Source organism: Mastigoproctus giganteus, chromosome 14, assembly GCF_048544385.1.
Source record: "Mastigoproctus giganteus isolate SK-2022 chromosome 14, ASM4854438v1, whole genome shotgun sequence".
Taxonomy (NCBI): domain Eukaryota; kingdom Metazoa; phylum Arthropoda; class Arachnida; order Uropygi; family Thelyphonidae; genus Mastigoproctus; species Mastigoproctus giganteus.
The window spans coordinates 68289012-68307812 of record NC_143588.1 but is presented as its reverse complement, the minus strand read 5'-3'; the positions used below and the strand labels follow the sequence as shown (position 1 = coordinate 68307812).

The following is an 18801-nucleotide window of genomic DNA, read 5'->3' as shown; positions in this document are numbered from 1 at the left end:
TGAAAAAGACCTATTACTAATTTTTTTTTTTTCTCGATCTCCTCAGAATTTTCAGGTTTGGAAACTCTGAATTGGATGTACAGTATTTCAGTCAATGATTACCTTTTGCTGTACGGAACAGAGTAGTAATAACTCTGTGTGGTATGTAATTTCGCCAAGCATTATGTGGTCAAGTCCTCTGTCGGTACAATAACGAATTGTGAAGCTGCTAACCCAAACAATCAATCTGGTAGTGACATCTGTTCAGACAAGTGCGTAAGTTGAGTGCTTGGAGAGTGACAGCGGTAGGTTCGTGCAGGTTATAAATCCAATTTTATTTTAAGAGCTAAGCTTTGATACTGTTAAATATTTCGTATATTTGTAAGTGTATGCGGGAACTTAATATTTTATCTACGGGAGCGCCAATGTTATTATTCAGGATATCAGGTTTGGTTGAATGATTACGAATATGTAAGTATTGTAATTTTAATACTAACGTTGTCGACACAGGATGGAACATTTTAAGGATATAATAATTATCAAGGCCGCGTTATTCATTGAGTTATTTGTGCTCTCTATCTGTCTGAGGGGGTGTACACTCCGATCTTGCCGCATTACCAGTGACAAATGATGCAAGAAAGCAAACTTATTAGTATCAGTCAAAAAATATATATATAATAATAATTAAAAAAAATAATAATAAATAAAATAAAAAACGACATCTCCCATTTCACCTATTCGTTCCTACTAATGATTTGTCTAGTTCATCCTTGAATTTATTTAAGTTGTCAACTTCCACAATAACAGATGGAATTATTTTAATGCTATATCCATTAATCGGGAAAAGACCATAACTTTTAACATGCATTACCCCTGAACTGTACAAGATTTGCGATGATGCATTTCTCTACCAAGGTGACTATTTAGAAATGCTCTCCCCTCAGCCGTAAGGCCAATACTCTTTGTGGAATACTGGCTTTACAGCTGAAGTAAGGTTGTCAGGGTACATTATGCTCTGCTTGTTCTTTGCATTATAACCTGCTACATTTATGAAACAAAAATAATATGATCACAACTTTCTCTCCATGCAATGAGAATGGCAAATGTAATGACTTTCTCTTTACCACATTTTCACAATTGCAAGTCCTCCATGCATATGCTACACACTTTTTTAATACATTTTTCCCAAATCAAGTTTTATCTTGCCTTTATTTTGCCACAAAATAGTTACTGAAGATTTAACCAAACATATTTAGTTCACACAACCATGAGTTTCCATCATCAAAGATGCAGAATATGAAAATCATGTTAGAAGCAGATATTAGTTAGTATAACTACACTGGAAAACAATGGAATGTGGAAGAAACACTTCTCAGATTTATATAGCTACCTGACTTGCAGGTCTCAACATCTTAAGCACATCTAGGCATGTCTATCTCTGTCAATCACAAAGTAAGTAGTATGCATACGTGGAATGTGTATTTAAGAAAACAGTTCTTATTGTTTGTAAAAAAAGCTGTACGTGATAGGTAAAAATGGTTTGTATTTTTAGAATTAGCACTCAGGCAGTAGACCTGTTCTGAAGGAACAGGTCTACTGCCTGAGTGTTCTGAAGGAACAGGTCTACTTTGGACCATTTAATTAAAGTAGAAATGTCCATCCAAGATGCTTTCTTAAAATGAGAACACACATACATCCAGAAACATTACAGATTTTGAAGACATCAAAATCTATGCTGAACAGTGTATTCACCAGGTCTTTCACTATAATTTGCAGAGAGAGGCCTGGTCCAGCCCAGGTGCCAGCATCAACAGAAACATTGGTAGGTTCACTGTATTCCTCCCTCCCCCTGCATTGCATCTTCCCAAACCTCAGAGGTCCCTCAGGAGATAGCTTAGACTTACCACCCTTATCCTGTCCCAAAGTTATTTGGCTGGCACCAGGAAGCCCCAAAGAATTCAAAACAGAGTTTCTTGACAGCCAACTGAACCAAGCAAATGTCTATTCAATCCCTCATCATCCTACATAGAACACGGTATTCAAAACTGACAGGCCAGTGCCAATCACTGTAACACAACTTTCTCTTGGTGCTGTGATGATATCATAGTCTGTCCAGATCCAATAATTGAGAGTATACAGCTCCCACAGATGTCTGATACAGACAGTTGATCCTCTGTCTTTATGGCTGCTATCATGTTGCCCAGTGAAGGTGAATACCTTCTGTGCAATTTTTTTCCCAATTCTAACAGACCCTAAAAATCTGCTATTGTAGGCTGTAACACTTCAGCTATCCTGTATGGCATTAGGACAATTTACTGCTATGGATAAAAGGGATGGTTAAGTGGAAGAAAACAGAGAGTAGTTATCAATGGGCACTGCTCTTCATGGACTAATGTTATTAGTGGAGTTCTGCAGGGTTCAATGCTGAGCCCATTGTTGTTTTCAATATTTATTAATGATATTGATTAAGGTATATCAGGCTTAATGTCTAAGTTTGCAGGTGATACAAAGGCAGGCAGCATGGTTAAAGACAGTCATCATAGCGAGCTACTGCAACAAGATGTAGGAAAATTGGGTTGATGTGCTGAGAAATGGCAATTGAAGTTTAATATTGACAAATGCAAGGTGCTGCATATGGGTAGTAGTAACCCCAGAGTAACTTATCAACTGTGTGGAGAATGAGATAGGCTTGGGAGTAATAGTGCAGTCAGGCATGAAATTCTCTGAACAGTGTAGACATGCTGCCAGGGACAGCTCATCAAGTTTTGCCAATGATATACAGAAACTTTGCCAGCAGGGATAAGGAGGTGAGGATGTAGATCTGCTGGAACAGGTGCAGAGAAAGACAACCAGACTAGTGAAGGAAACAAAAGGGTGGTCTTACCTAGAAAGGCTTCAGTTCTACAAATTGCAATGTCTTGAGACTAGGCTCCTGGCAGGGAGATCTGATTGAGGTGTTTAAAGCCTTGAAAGGATCGAGTAAGCTGAATGATAATGGCGTTCTTCCACTTGCTGAGCCTACACACAAGGGGGCATAAATTCAAGTTGAGGAAGGGTGGTTGCAGGTTAGATGTGCAAAGTTTGCCTTCTGCCAGCACAGCCGATTGTTGTGAACGAGTCCCACTCCCTCAGTGCTGCTTTAAAATCTGGAAACGAGTTCCCCCACCAGAGCTGCTTTAAAATCCAGAAATAAGTTCTCCCCCACTAATGCTGGTTTAAATCGGGAAATGAGTTTCCCTCTTGTGTTGATGTGAAATTGTTTTCTGATTTAAAAATGGTACCAAGGTGAGGAAATCTCGTTTCCCAATTTTAAACAAGTGCCAAGACGGCATTCACTCATGTCTTTAGAATCTCTAAAAATGATATTCTGTGTTTCCATGTACTCTAATGCAAACCTGCTAAGGTATAGTCTAGTGTGCAGAAAAGGGTACCTGTATTCTCTCTCTTGATTGCTTGTCACCGAGATCTGAGGGAAAGCTCTGACATAGAGGCATATGTGATATGTCAACAGCTTATGAGGACAAGATGCAGTCTAATCTGTTCTCTCAATATATATGTCATGTGCCGGTTACTTGACCTGAATGATGAGTTTGAAGGAGCTACACTTACCAAGCATCATGTCAGAGCAATAAGTGGGTGGAGCTACACTTGTCTCTCATGGCTTGTTGCAAAGATCCACAAAAGGAGTACCCACTTGTAAAAATTAACCAACCTATCTTTTGTCTTTGGTAAAAATTTGACATGTCAGATTGCTGTTATTGTTGAGCTCGTTGGGCTGCAAAAATTTACCATGTAACATGGCCACATGGGGGGGGGGGAATGTCCCAAATCAGGAACTCGCTTGATATTATATTTAGGACTTGTAACAGAAATTTTTATTTTGACAGTAAGATATCGGAGAATTGTTGGGAATTGTAATTCAATTAATAGTATCAGTTATGTAAGTGAATCACAGTTTCCAATTTTACAAGGGCAGAAAAGGTGTGGGTAAATAGTACTGCTCCCATATCTTGCTGTTGAAATGAATATATGGCTAAGAAGAGGAAATGAAATTTGTTGTGTGAAGCTGTAGTGTGTACTTCTGCAGCAACACATGAATGCTTCTGTAGTCGATTGGTAGTATTGCTTGCTTGGTGACCGTATCACGTGACCTTCCTGTCCGTTCACGTTTATACTTTGCTCTTTTAGAATGGTTTATGGAGCATTCTGAAATTTTATCACAATAGGACGATTAAAAATCATTCAATTATTTGTTTTTCATACAGAACACAGACTATCCATATACTGTATATTGTTACTGAAGCATTGGATATTGTTTGTTGCCATAGACTGGTTGTAGGAATGGGCAGTGTGATGAAATTTTGTGGTTAGTGCATAAAAATCATTGTTTTTCTTTAATGGTTTTGATAATGGTTTGTGTATATTTTATTCATGTATATGTTTTGTGGACTGTTTTTTTTTTTTTTTTTTTTTTTTTTTGAAAATGATATTGTGCTACTGAATTTAAAGTGCATTTTATTAAATGAAATTTTGTTACAAAAACATGAACAAGAAAGCAAAACTGAACACAGTGAATGCAAAATAAAAACTGAAAGCATGAAAACACCAATAACATCAAAGTGGATTTCCGTGTTTATTCTTATGTTCCCAAAAGCATTACCAAAATTTTGGCCGTACTTTGTGTCAGTGTGGCCAGAATCAATCTTTTTGAACTGTCATTTATTCTTTTTGTGCAGGATTTTAGGCATTTCCTCTGTCTTTCAATGTTTGTGCGTGCTCTCAGGGATTCACATCTGGTGAGCATGGGCTTGGCACACCCAGGGTCCTGAGCTGGACATCATTCTTCTCTTTCTTGGTGATTCCCTTCTACTTCTCTCTCTTTCTCTTTCTCCCAGGGTAACTTGGGGAATTTTTTTTTTTTTTTTTTTTGTCTGGTGTAGCATAAGCCTCAGGCTTCCTTGCACCATGCAGCTAATAATAATAATCTACAAGGTGTTCCTTATGTTTCATTGTTAAATAGTAATTCTTTCCTGTTATAGTAGTAGTGGCATGTGATGCAAGAAAGCAAATGTATGAGCTTATGCAGCATCAGCCAAAAAAAAAATCACACCATTCCCTCCAAATGCCTGTCCAGTTCCTCCTTAAATTTATTCAAGCTATCAACTTCCACAACGACAGATGGAAGTTTGTTCCAGCAATTAACCACCCGCTGGCTAAAGGCAAATTTCCGCACATCTAATCTACATCTGTCTTTTCTTAATTTGAATTTATGCCCCCTTAGGTTCGTAATCTGAACAAGTGGAAGGATCCCATCAGAATTCAGCGTGCTCAATCCATTCAAGGCCTTATATACCTCAATCAGATCACCGCACAGGTGCCTAGTCTCCAGCTCCAATTTGTACAATAGTCTTCCATGCGCAACAGTGTCAAAAGCTTTCCTGATTTTTGATTTGATTGTAGGCTGGCCATTTGTCTGATATTATGGTGGTGCCTTTCTTTATTTTCTGGCCTATGATCTTCAACAAGCATTTGGCATTTCGGTTTTAACAAATGAGAAATATAAACGTTTTCGATTCTCATTCATACAAACAGACAGTTTTCTGTTTCTAAAGCTTTTCCAATCCCTCCTAACGAAATCAGTTCTGTGAATTTCCAAGTACATATGTCCCATAATTCTTATTAACACTAACAACTAAAGCACAAAAACTACAGTGACAACTAAAGCAAGAGAACTACTAGGGAAGTCACATAGTTCTTCAAAGTGATTCAGAATTGTTATGGATTCTCATACACACGCATACACGAAATGGAAATAGTAATAATAACAGTCAAAATAAAAATCGTTTTAGGCAGTAGGATAGGTGGCAGTATCTTACAGATAGAAGAGAAACTGCCACTGTTGCAGCCTACAAATTATGGTAAAAAAAATGCTGTTCAGGATTTTCTGCTTATTTTTGTTTGACAAAAAGTTTCTGTAGTCACAGTTGAGGGTTTATTTATCTTGAATAGTTGGTAACATTTGGGTTTGGAGAAGCTTGTCGGTCAACCTTAGCCTGCTACTAGTATTAGTAGAGGCATATGATGCAAGAAAGCAAGCTTATGCAGCATCAGCCATAAAAAAAAAAAAAAAAGAAAGAAAAACACTCATTTCACCCGTCTGTTTGTTTGAAATACCTGTCCAGCTGAGCCTTAAATTTATTTAGGCTATCAACTTCCACAACAAGGAATGGACGTCTGTTCCACCAACTAACTACCCGCTGGCTAAAGGCAACTTTCCGCACATCTATCCTATATCTGTCTTTCCTTAATCTGAATTTATGCCCTCTCAGGTGATTATTCTGAGCAAGAGGAAGAATCCCATTGGCATTGAGCATGCTCAAACCATTCAAGGCTTTATACACCTCAATCAGATCACCTCGCAGGTGCCTATTCTTCAGACACTGTAATCTGCAAAGTTTAAGCCTTTCTTCGTAAGAGCAACCCTTGGTTCCATTCACTAATCTTGTTGCCCTTCTCTGTACTCGTTCAAGCAGCTCTACGTCCTTCTTGAAATGATGCTTCCAGACCTGTGTACAGTACTCAAGGTGTGGCCTGACCATTGCCTTATACAAGGGAATAATCACCTTCTTATCCCTGCTAGAAAAATTCCTGTATATCATTGACAAGACACCATGAGCTACTCTTGCATCCCATCTGCACTGCTCAGAGAACTTCATATCTGCCTGCACAATTACCCCCAGGTCCTTTTCATTCTCCACCACTATCAGTGTAGTACCACAGAGTTGATACTTTGCTATGGAGTTACTGTTTCCCATATGTAGTACTTTACATTTTACAATGTTAAACTTCATTTGCCACCTCTCAGCCCATCTGCTCAACCTTTCCAGATCCTGTTGCAGCAGCATAGCATCAGTAGTGTCATTAACCCTGCCCACCTTTGTATCATCTACAAACTTGGACATTAAGCTTGATATACCATCATCAATATTATTTATAAATACAGAAAACAACAATGGACCCATCGCTGAACCCCGAGGAACTCCACTAATAACATTAGTCCACAATGAGCAGTGTCTATTGATTACCACTCTGTCTTCTCTCCCTCAACCATCCCTTTAACCATAGCAGCAATTTGCCTCCAGTGCCACACTGCTCCAATTTGTGCAGCAGTCTTCCATGTGCAACAGTATCAAAAGCCTTTCTAAGATCCAAATATATAATATCAAAGTTATTCCCTGCGTCCAGTTCTTTTGTGACTGTATCATAGTATCGAATCAAATTGGTCAGGCAAGACTTTCCCTTAACAAAACCATGCTGTGTCCGAGCTATAACTGAAGTCTTGTCTATATGATCCTGCAGTGCTTCTTTAACTAGTGCCTCCATTAATTTTCCTGGAACAGAAGTTAAACTCACAGGTCTATAATTACTTGTGTTGCCCCTTGATCCTCCTCTGTGAATTGGGGTCATATTTGCACATTTCCAGTCTATGGGTACCTCCCCTGAGTCCAAAGAAGCTTTCATAATTATGGCTAAGGGTTTGCTGCCTCCTTTAATATAACTGGATAGATCCCATCCACCCCGGGTGCCTTTTTTATGTTTATCTTCAACAATTTCTCCTTCACTTTCCTCTCAGTTATTACAAAATCATCTAGCTCACTGCCAGAGTTTACTTCACCTATGGCATTCTCCTTACTGAATAACTCCTCATGTGTGAATGTAGATGCAAAATACTCGTTTAGTTTGTTAGCCACCTGAGCAGGATCCTCAACTGTTGAACCATCAACATCCAGTGGACCAATCTGATTCATCCCTTTCCTTCTAGAGTTTACATAGGTAAAGAACTCTTTGCTGTTTTTCTTTGCATCCTTTGCCAAGGATTTCTCATAATCTGCCTTTGCCTGCCTAATCTCCTTTGTGACTTGGTTACAGACCAGCTTATATCTATCGTAGGCTTCCATGTCACCCATTAATTTATATGTATCCGATGCATTTTTCTTCTCTGCCATATGTCTCATTAGTTCATCTGACATCCATTTAGGCCTAAACCTTGAACAGTATTTCTTGGTTGGTATGTAAAGCCTAGTAGCTTCCAAGATAAGTTCTTTGAATGCTTCCCATTTTGAATTTGCTGTTGGTAACATCATCAGTTGGCCCCACTGTACAGAATTTAAATACTGTCTCAGACCATCATAGTCACCTTTACAAAAGTAAAAACCCTTCCCTTTACTCCTGATGGTAGTTACATCTTTGAGTAAATCCAACTTCAGCACACTATGATCACTGCCACCTAGTTCCTTTATCTGCAGATTCTTAATGCATGAAGAATCACTACTGATAATGAGATCAAGAGTATTACTTCCTCTGGTTGCCTCCCGAGCATGCTGATGTAGAAATCAATCATCCAATAAATCCACAAAAGCCTTGCTAGTGTGCGAGTGACCTACCCACAAATTCCAGTCAATATCTGAAAAATTAAAATCCCCAATAATATTGGTGCCACTCTTGAGGTGGGCCTGTGGGATCCTCCATGAGCATAGTGCCCAGAAGTTCAGTTGATCATTCTGGCAAACATCTTGGTGACCAGAATGATCGAGAAAAAGGTGAGGCAGTGTTCTATAAACAGAGCTGGCAGTCTTTTTAATTCAAGAAAACTGTGTTGCCATCTGTGTTGTTTTTTTGTTGAGGAGGGATGTGTAGCTATTGGTGACCCACCTCAGCAGCCAGTACTCATTAGCATACATCAGGGGTCGGCAACCTGCATCTCTTTGAACATGTAACTGCGGCTCGTTAACTTTTAGCCCATATGAAGCACAATTTGAAATTGAATTAGAGAACTTAAAAATCAAGGACATATGGAGTGCAAGACTAAAATGCCTTAAAACTGAAATTGAGGATTTGGAAAGGCAAAATGCTGTCCTTGCAATTCTGCACAAATGGACAGCGATAGATGAGTTGAAAAAGCAAGACCAAATTGTGTTCGATGCATGGAGTAGCTTACCAGACAAGTATATAAATTTGAAAATATTTGCATTTGGACTCTGTTTCCAGTTCGACCTATTTTTGCGGGCAGATATTTTCAAACATGAACTATATTAAAAATAAATCAAGAAACCATCTGAACAATGCAAGTCTCTCATCATGTTTAAAGATGAAAATTATGGCATACTCTCCTGATGTTGAGTGACTCGCTCAAGAAGTTCAGCAAAAGTCACATTAATTCATACCTAATTGAATGTTTGTTACATTTTTTTCAGTATTAATAAATAATATTTCAAATTATATTTTTTTAATAAAACATCTCCCATTCTATTCCATTTCTTAAAAACTCCTCCCAGCTTCAGCTAAGGTGCAGCTCTTTGGATTCTATTTTATTTTTAATTAGATCAAAAATGGCTCTTCACCAAAAAAAGGTTGCCAAACCCTGGTGTACATCTTAATAGCATTTTTGGTGCAGAGGCCCGAATTTTAGCTCCATATAAGATGGCAGAGTATGTGGCTGAATAAATTGTTTCTAATGAATGCTGGATTGTTTACGTGTAGCAATGGGCATTTGTGGGCATTAAAGTTGTCAAGGAAAGACTTCAGAAATTATTGTGAGAAAAGATAATCATAAAGTTGGGAGTCATTTATAGGATTGGTAGAGATAAAGGAAACAAATGAATCTGAATAGGACATCTTTGTCCTATGACAAAGATGTCCTATTCAGATTGAGCCAAATATGATTAAAAAGAGATTCTGTCTTTTGGAAGGTTCACAAGGAATATCAGTAGATATTTGCAAGTATCACCTTTAAATTGTTTGGAATCAAAGAATATATAGTTAGGACAAAGAGGTGAATGATGTTTGAGAAAAACTGATAGTTGCGATTCTGTTAGAAAGAGTCAGTGCAAGGATCATTTTCAGTTTCTAATGATGTTTAAATTCAGAAAATTATGGAAAAGAAATGGGTTTATTGAGATTAAAGTCAACACAGTGTATATTATGATATACACTGTCTTGACTTTCATCTCAATCTTTGGTGATAAGCTTGTTCGATTTTTCCAATTATTGATGATTGACATTAAATCTGTGGGGATGAGGAGGCAGGATTATGACTGAGTATTATGATTGTGACAAAATGAAATTTTCAGATGTGCCATACACATGGTAAAGAATATTCAACTGTGATGGAATGGTTATGGTTAGTGCACTGTGCTAATCAAATTGTGCTGAGCTCTTTATGCATTCTCTTGAATATACTTTTATCATCATCGTCATCTATTCTGCCGAAGGCATACAACCATCCATCACATCCTTCATCAATTGCTGAACTATTTTGCCCATTGCTATTCTTATTTCTCTGATGCTCTCTGCTTCCCAAATACCCATACTTGCTCACCTGTTCTATTCTCTCCCCCCCCCATATTTCAGTATTAAACTCTTGCTTTCTCCTCCCACTCTTGACTTTTGGCTTCACAATATTTATTCTCATTGCAAACCCATCACAACTTTGCTTTAGCCTATTAACCAATTTCTGCAGTCCTTCAGAATCTGCCCTTGCTGGTAGTTGGTATAATCACCATCCTTCCCATACTGGATGGAAAAGACCTGAATCGCATCAAAGATGTGAGGAATTTTTATGGGTCTTTTTCACAATGTGGCTCAGTTGGCCTCAGGTGAGGGTTGCATGGTTTTTTTTGCCCAGAAAACAGCAAATTGACCATAGAACACATGCAATTTACAGACATGTTACGTGTCTGTAAAATGCATGTGTTACATATGGTGCAATATGGCCCACATTGCCGATTCACCTAAAACCATACAACAACAACAAGCGCAGCAGCAGCAGCAATGTGTGACTTCTTCAGCATCTGCCACCAGTTCAGTATCATCTCCAAATCTGACACTCTCAATAACCTTTCCCCCATGCAATTCTCACTCACCATATATTTCCTTTATCAGATACTCTTTAACCATTTCTTCTTCCTGTATAGCATATAGACAAATATAAGTCAACCCCTAGTTTTGGCCTCGGGAAGTCACAAAATGTACCAACTCATGTGTAAGTTGATTTTCGAAAATGTATTTTGAGGGCACAGCTAATTTTGGAATTTCTTTTACTGCATGTTTATGTTTTATTAGTCTCTCATGGGTTTTTCAGAAATTCCAAATTGTGTGGCTTTGCAGTTATTTGTGCCTTCTGCATAATTAACTACTTTCAATTTAGAGGCAGCTCTATATATGTAACTTGTTTTCGATTTATTTCAGCTTGCACTTACTTGCACTTTTTTTATGAAAGAATTAATAAAACTGGTTTTATGTACTTACCAGTACTATCAACTGCACTTCTGATTAAAACAAAGACACTTGGATATCAATTTACAACTACTCCACAACAAAAAATGTAGGCACTATAAAAGTTGAGAAATTAAATACAAAATGAATCACCTGGATTTGCTCTATAAAACACTGCACAACAAAAATTAGTAGCTACTAGATTTATTGTATTGTACTCACTCTATGAAGAACTGAGAACAAGATGCATTTTGTCTGGTGACATTAAGAAATTATTTTAAGTTGATAGCATAAATTTTTCTCCATATGTAGAAACCTGACATGATGTGTATACAAGTTGACCCTGTACTTCTTGATTTTGAAAACATCAAAAATTTCTTTACTTTCAATCTATAATATATTAAATAAAGTTGGGGACAGACAACATACCACTTCTTAACCTGTCTCCACAATTTAGTGACACTTTGGCCTACCCTATTTTTGTTCTCAATATAATCCACTCCTATCCTTTTCAATATATTCAAAGACACCTCTAGATTTTTTTGTGTCAATATCCTCATGTCTGTTGCATCCTTTTCCTTCCTGAAACCAAACCATTCTTCTCCCATTTTTTCCTCCCTCTTTTTCTATCATCTTTCTGTTTAATATTTGTAGCATTATCTTTTGCTGCATGCAGTACCAAACTTATATTTCCAAAATCTTTACATTTCACTGCATTGGCTTTTCTTTTCTATTTATATCATTACTGTAGTCTTAAAATATCCACCATTTCCCCTGCTCATTCATTAATCTACAGAATTCTGTTAAGGGAATTAACAGAATTATACCTGTAATTGAAGTTAAAATATTCAGTTTGTAATAGATGATTTTTATCTTTTGTTTTAAAATTAATTCATGGAAGATTAGTAAATGGTATAAATTATTTCAATACCTTGGACATTCCTTTGTTTTGAAAGTAATTTCTGTAAGATCAATAGATGGTGTGAAGTATCTAAAACATTGACACTTTTTTTTTTTAGGAAGCGATGAATAATTCAGCAAAGGAAATTGATAGTTCACTACCAGTTATCACAGGTTCAAATCAGCTTAACAAAGAGAAACTTGCTGAGGAAATATATTTAGCACATGATGAAGATTCCAAATCAGAAAAGAAAAAAGATAGTATACCTGAGATAGTTAACAAAATAGATAGGGACACTAAGAGTAAGTGCCCATTATTTTATATTACCAAAAAAAAGAAACTTAGTGAGACTGGAATAAAGTTGGTTTTTGGATTAGACTTTCTTGTATCAATCAGTATTCAGTTGAGTTTTTTGTTTTTATGAAATATTTAATAAACACGGACTATGCTTTTGTTATTATTATTATAAATACCAAGTACTGTTTCCAGGGGCAATCTCACGTAGGGGCTATAGCCTCCTCCTTGTGATCAAAATAATGTGGAGTTTTTACTGCTGCATGATTATTAAAGCTTAATGATTCCCTAGAACACTGCTTTAGCTCCTCCTTCCTCTCTAGAAAATTCTTGGACTGACCCTGACTGTCTCACCATTATCAATATGTGTGTATTCTGACTATTGCCATATACTTTAAGATATATCTTAAGTTAAAATGAAAAATAAAAGCACTAATGTTTTATTGCTTTTATTTTTCATTTTAACTCACTTGAATTATTAATATGTAAAGTGTTCTGCAGCATTTTACATGTTCTACAAATCTCAAATTGTATAAAATTTGAAAATCACAAATTTATAACAATTTAATTTCTGAACTGGGCATCTTTTGGTTCATATATACTGTGTCCACTTTGAGGCCTTACAAAAAAAAATGCTCCTATGGCTGATATAGCATCTTTAATTGTTTCGAATTTTTGTCCACCCAAGTGAAATTTAAGTTTAGGAAACAAAAAGAAGTATGACAATGGCAGATGATCTGTTGAATAACGTGAGTGTAACAGCAGTTTGTATCTGCACTGATGCATTTCAGACATTCTGATTACTGATGTGTGAGTGGGAGTATAGTCTTGGTGAAACAAGACATCTTTTTCAGCATTCCTTTCCTTTTAGACTAATAACATCTCATAATTGATATAATAGGTTAGTATAATGTACTTAGTTACAGTCTGATCTGTTGAAACATGATCAACCATTACTTTTCCTTTCAAATCCAAGAGATGACCACCATAGTTAATGGAACTCTTATTGCTTTCGTTTGAGGCAACGAACTTGGATGTTTCTCTTGTTTTGTCTGTAATTTGACTTAAGCTGATAATAGTTGCAAATCTTGCTAAAAAATCTTCCAGATATGCTTTATAATGTGCCAACAATTCTGAGGAAATCTTGTGCTCACATCATTTTTGTTGAGGCATCAGAAGCTGTTGGACCCATCTTGCAGAAACTTTTAATAACCCTACTTTGTCAGAATGTGCTGCATCCATTCATATGAGATCCTGCACTATTTTGTGGATTGATAATTTCCAGTCTGCCATTGCCATATCATGTATTGCATCAATGTTTTCTTGGCAGTTAGTATTAGTCTTGGCTTTCTATACAGCATTGGCAAAAAAAAAAATTCCCATTTCACACATCCATTCCAATCAATAATTTGTCTGGTTCTTTGAATTTATTTAAACTATCAACTTCCACAATAACAACAGGTGGAAGTTTGTTACGTAAATCAACCAATGCCTCAAATCAGATCACCTCACAGGTGCCTAGTTTCCAGTTTCCAGATGCTGCAATTTGCAGAACTGAAGCTTTCTTTGGTAGGAGCATCCCTTTCCCCTTTGTTCCCTTTACCATTCTTGTTGCCCTTCTCTATACTCATTTGGCAGCTCTACATCCTTCCTAAAATGAGGCCTTCAGACCTGTATGCAGTACTTAAGATGTGACCTAACCATTACTTTCTGCAATGGGATAATCACCTCCTTATCCCAGCTGGCAAAATTCCTGTATATCATTGCTGTCCTGGCAGCCTGTCTGCACTGACTTCACAGTTACTCCAAGGTATTTTTCACTACCCTGAATATAGTACCACAGAGTTATGTTACAATGGGATTACTTTACATTTGTCAATATTAACTTTACATACTTGTCACTTTTCACTTTACATACTTTACATATTTGTCAATATGTACTTTACATTTGTCAATATTAAACTTCAATTGTCATTTCTCAGCCCATCAGCCTAACTTTTCTAGATCCTGTTGCAGGAGCATACTGTCATTACTGCCATTAACCACCCTACCAACTTTTGTATCATCTGAAAACTTGGACATTAAGACTGATATGTTTTCATCAATATCATTGTTAAATATAGAAATCAACAGTGGGCCCAACACCAGATCCCGGGGTACTCCACTAATAACATTAGTCCACGTAGAGCAGTGTCCATCGGTTACCACTCTCTGTCTTCTCCCACTGAGCCATTCCTTTATCCATAGCATCAAATTGCCATAATGTGCAACAGTATCAAAAGCTTTCCTGAAATTCAAGTATATGATATTAAAATTTTTTTGTATCCAGTTCCTTTGTGTGACCACATTGTAGTATCCAATCAAATTGGTCACACAAGATTTCCCCTTAACAAACCCATGTTGTGTCTGAAGTATAATTGCAGCTTTGTCTAGATGATCTTGCATTACTTCTTTAACCTGTGACTCTGTTATTTTCCCTGGAACAAAAGTTAAACTAACAGGTCTGTAATTACTCATGCCACCCTTTGATCTACCTTTGTGAATTGGGGATATATTTATGCATCTCCAGTCGATGGAGACCTCCTGAATAGAAAGATGCTCTTATAATTATGGCTAAGTTTGATTACTTCCTTCATTGCCTCTCTTAATAAAATTGGATAGATCCCATCCATAGTTGCCTTTCTTATGTTTAACTTCAGTAATTTCTTTTCCAGTTTTCTCTCAGTTATTACAAAATCATTTAGTTCCCTCCTAGAGTTTGATAAACTTCTGGCATCCACTTCTCTAAAGAATTCCTCATGTATGAATGTAGATGCAAAGTATATATTCACTTTTTCAGCAACCTGAGCAGGATCATCAACAGTCAAACCATCGATATCAAGGGGACCAATTTGATTCATCCCCTTCCTTCTAGTATAGTGTTTACATAAGTAAAGAATTCTTTGCGTCCTTGCCAAAAATTTCTTGTAATCTACCTTTGCTCGCCTAATGTCCTTGTGACTTGATTATAGACTGATTTATATCTACCATGGGCTTCTGTGTCGCCTGATAATTTATATGCATCCCAATGCATTTTTCTTCTCTGCCACGAGTCTCATTAGTTTATCTGACCTTTGTTCATCTGTCCATTGACTCACAAGTCACCCACAAGTTCCAGTCAATATCTGGGAAGTTAAAATCCCCCATTAGAAGACATTCTGATTTACTGGCCCACTATTTCTCTGCACAATTTTTGGTTGTACTCATCAGAGTCATTGGGCCTATAACACACTCCTACCTTCATTTTTGCTTTCCCAGTGCTTATGTCACACCAAACTGACTCAGCATTGCACTGGCCACCCATGTCAACTGGGGCGTCCGTAGCCAGGTGGGAAGGAGCAGCAGTGCGTAGCACACGCTTCTTGATTAGACCGGGGTTCGAGCCCGTCACCACCGAATACGGAGAATGTGGAATGGTCAGGGTATGACCACTGCATATTCCCGGAGCAATATGGCCTTAGTTGCTAATGCTCCTAAAAACCAAATAACCAACAACCAACCATGTCAACTGGATGCACTGGCTTAATTTTATATGCTTCTTAACTAAGAGCATAACTTCTCTCCCTTGCTTATCTTTTCGACGGGGTTTGAGCCTGTTACCACCAAATACGGAGGATGCGGAAAGGTCAGGGAATGACCACTGCATATTCCCGGAGCAATATGGCCTTAGTTGCTAATGCTCCTAAAAACCAAATAACCAACCATGTCAACTGGATGCACTGGCTTAGACTTTATATGCTTCTTAACTAAGAGCATAACTTCTCTCCCTTGCTTATCTTTTCTGTACACATTATACTTCCCATATTTATATTCTGCATCTCTTATATATATCTGAGTGACACCACTTTTCTGGTATCTGAACAATGTCTGCATTTAGTATCTTGAACAGCACTTCAAATTCATTAAATTTATTTACTATGTTCCTAGCATTGGTATGTAGGCAAGTACACAAGCATCTGTTCTTACTCTTAGTTACCCTAAAACAGCCATATATTTGCTTGTTCCATGATGACTCCCAGCGGTCCTTGAAATCCTCAGCATTATCCTTACTTTCCTGGTTGCTTCTCATTCCGGTAGAAGCAGTGCAAGAATCACTTTTGCCTCTGCCTGCTGCTACTGTTAATCTATTAGTCTGTATATCTCCCCAAGCTAGAAGTTTTCTGACCTACCTGACACTGCCTCAATAGCATCAGCAAATATTCTTGCACCTTTTCTATTTAAGAATATCCTGTCACATCCCTCTAGAAGCACCCTAGCTGTTGTTGGTTGTCTCTGCAACCAACAACAGCTAGGGTGCTTGGATCATTTTCCAAGGATCATTTTCAGTTTCTAATGATGTTTTTACGAAGAAAGACTTCAGTTTTGCAGATTACAGTGTCTGGAGACTAGGCACCTGCAAGGTGATCTGATTGAAGTGTATAAAGCCTTGAATAGTTTGAGCATGCTCAGTGCTGATGGAATTATTCTTCTTGCTCAGAATAATCACCTGAGAGGACATAAATTCAAATTGAGGAAAGACAGCTGTAGGATATACGTACGGAAGTTTGCCTTTAGCCAGCGGGTAGTTGGTTGGTGGAACAGACTTCCATCTTTTGTTGTGGAAGTTGATAGCCTAAATAAATTTAAGGCTGAGCTGGACAGGTATTTGGAACAAATGGAGGGGCAAAATGGGAGTGGTTTTTTTTGTTTTTTTTTCTGGCTGATGCTGCATAAGCTTGCTTTCTTGCATCATATGCCTGTACTAACGCTAATGCTTAAATTTGTTCAAATTTAAACAATGGATAAAGAAAAAGAGAAAAAAACACTAATTTCATCAGGTTCTTAGTAAAATTTAACATTACGAACCTAAAGTTTTGTATTTGTTTATATACAAGATCAAATAACTAAAGCGAATAATAACAATAAAATTGCATTCACAATTTTATTGTTATTATTCTCTGTGAGGATACAAACTTTTCGATACTCCCTTATATATCCTGTCAGTTTGCCATTAGGGATGGGAAACTTTTTCATGTTTGTGTATCAAAAATTAGCTGAAATAAAAATATAAAAACTATGCATGCCATTGGAAAAAACCATTATTAGCCATTTATGTTATAAAGTAGTATAATAGTTGGAAGTTTCTAATGAGAACTTTGTTGCATAATTTTTCACACCATTCTACTTAGATTTTGCCACTAGATGTGGTTAATATACCATAAAACAAATTTGTTAAGGAAAATTTTTTTTATTTGAGGACAAATTTTTATGGCATGCACAACATTGGTTTGTATGTGCTGCCCTGAATGAATGGGGTTGATTGTGTACTGGTCCCCATCATTTGTGGAGATATAGCTGACACAGTGGATAAAAAAAAATCCTTAAAAATGGAATGTTTTTATGTGCCTATTAAGCAAGTTCCAGTATTTCTGCAATGAACAAAATGTGGTGTGTGTGAGGACACCATTGGCATGGTGTCCTCACACACATGCAGATAAGCCAAAGAAATGGTTTTTCCTTTCTTTTTAGGCCAGCTAGTGACTACGATGTTCCCTAAAAACCAGGCAGATTATATGAGCCAAGAGACAGTGTGAGGGGGAAAATAATGTCCCAGTTCAGTCTTGGAATAGTGTGACAGACATTTTTGTATATAGTGCATTGAGCATTATGCTGACTAAGTTACAGCAGTATATGATCTTGGATTATGTGCAAATGCTTATTTTGGCCATTTTATTCATTAGTGCATATAAATGCATATGACGTTAATATAACTAGCAACACTGCATATTTCATTTATTGAACCAATTTTTCAGAAATGTGACTTCAGTAAAAACAGCACGTTATTACAATAAATTAGTGTGGGAAAATGTCTATTATATTTTACTTCAATTCTTGTGCCATCAACATTGAGTGTCATTACATTCTTTGTTCTTTGTGTGACATAACAGTTAAGTTTTGCTATAAAAATATACAGAATAGGTAGTTGGGACATTTTGTTCAAAATGTTAAAAATCAAATATTTTACTAAATTTATGGATTGAAAGATTTTTGTGGATGGCAGTATTGTTGTTTGTGTTATCTGTGAAAAAAAAATGTACCATGTAGAAAAAAATTTCAGACAGACCAACATTAAAGCAGTAAAAAAAAAAAAAGTAATCAAAAAATTGCCAGATCAGTCACTGTTAACCAAGGTGTGTACCTCAAGACAAAAGAAAAGGTCTTTAGGAAGGATCTGTATCTTAGCCTTGGTAAACAGCCACCTTCATTTCAATAAGCATAGATACAAATAAGCATAGAGGGGGCATAGATACAAATTGAGGAAAGACAGTTGTAGC

At 37.0% G+C, this 18801-nt stretch overlaps 1 protein-coding gene across 1 annotated transcript in view; it reads left to right on the top strand.

The window, feature by feature from the left end:
- Nucleotides 1-412: 412 nt before the first annotated feature.
- Pldn (biogenesis of lysosomal organelles complex 1 subunit pallidin) overlaps nt 413-18801 on the top strand; it is an 86657-nt gene continuing 68268 nt past the window's right edge. Inside the window, exons 1-2 of the mRNA XM_090388397.1 lie at nt 413-450; nt 12273-12456. Coding sequence (XP_090244523.1) covers nt 12279-12456 — 178 coding nt within the window. The 5' untranslated portion in view covers nt 413-450; nt 12273-12278. The remainder of the gene's footprint in view (nt 451-12272; nt 12457-18801) is intronic.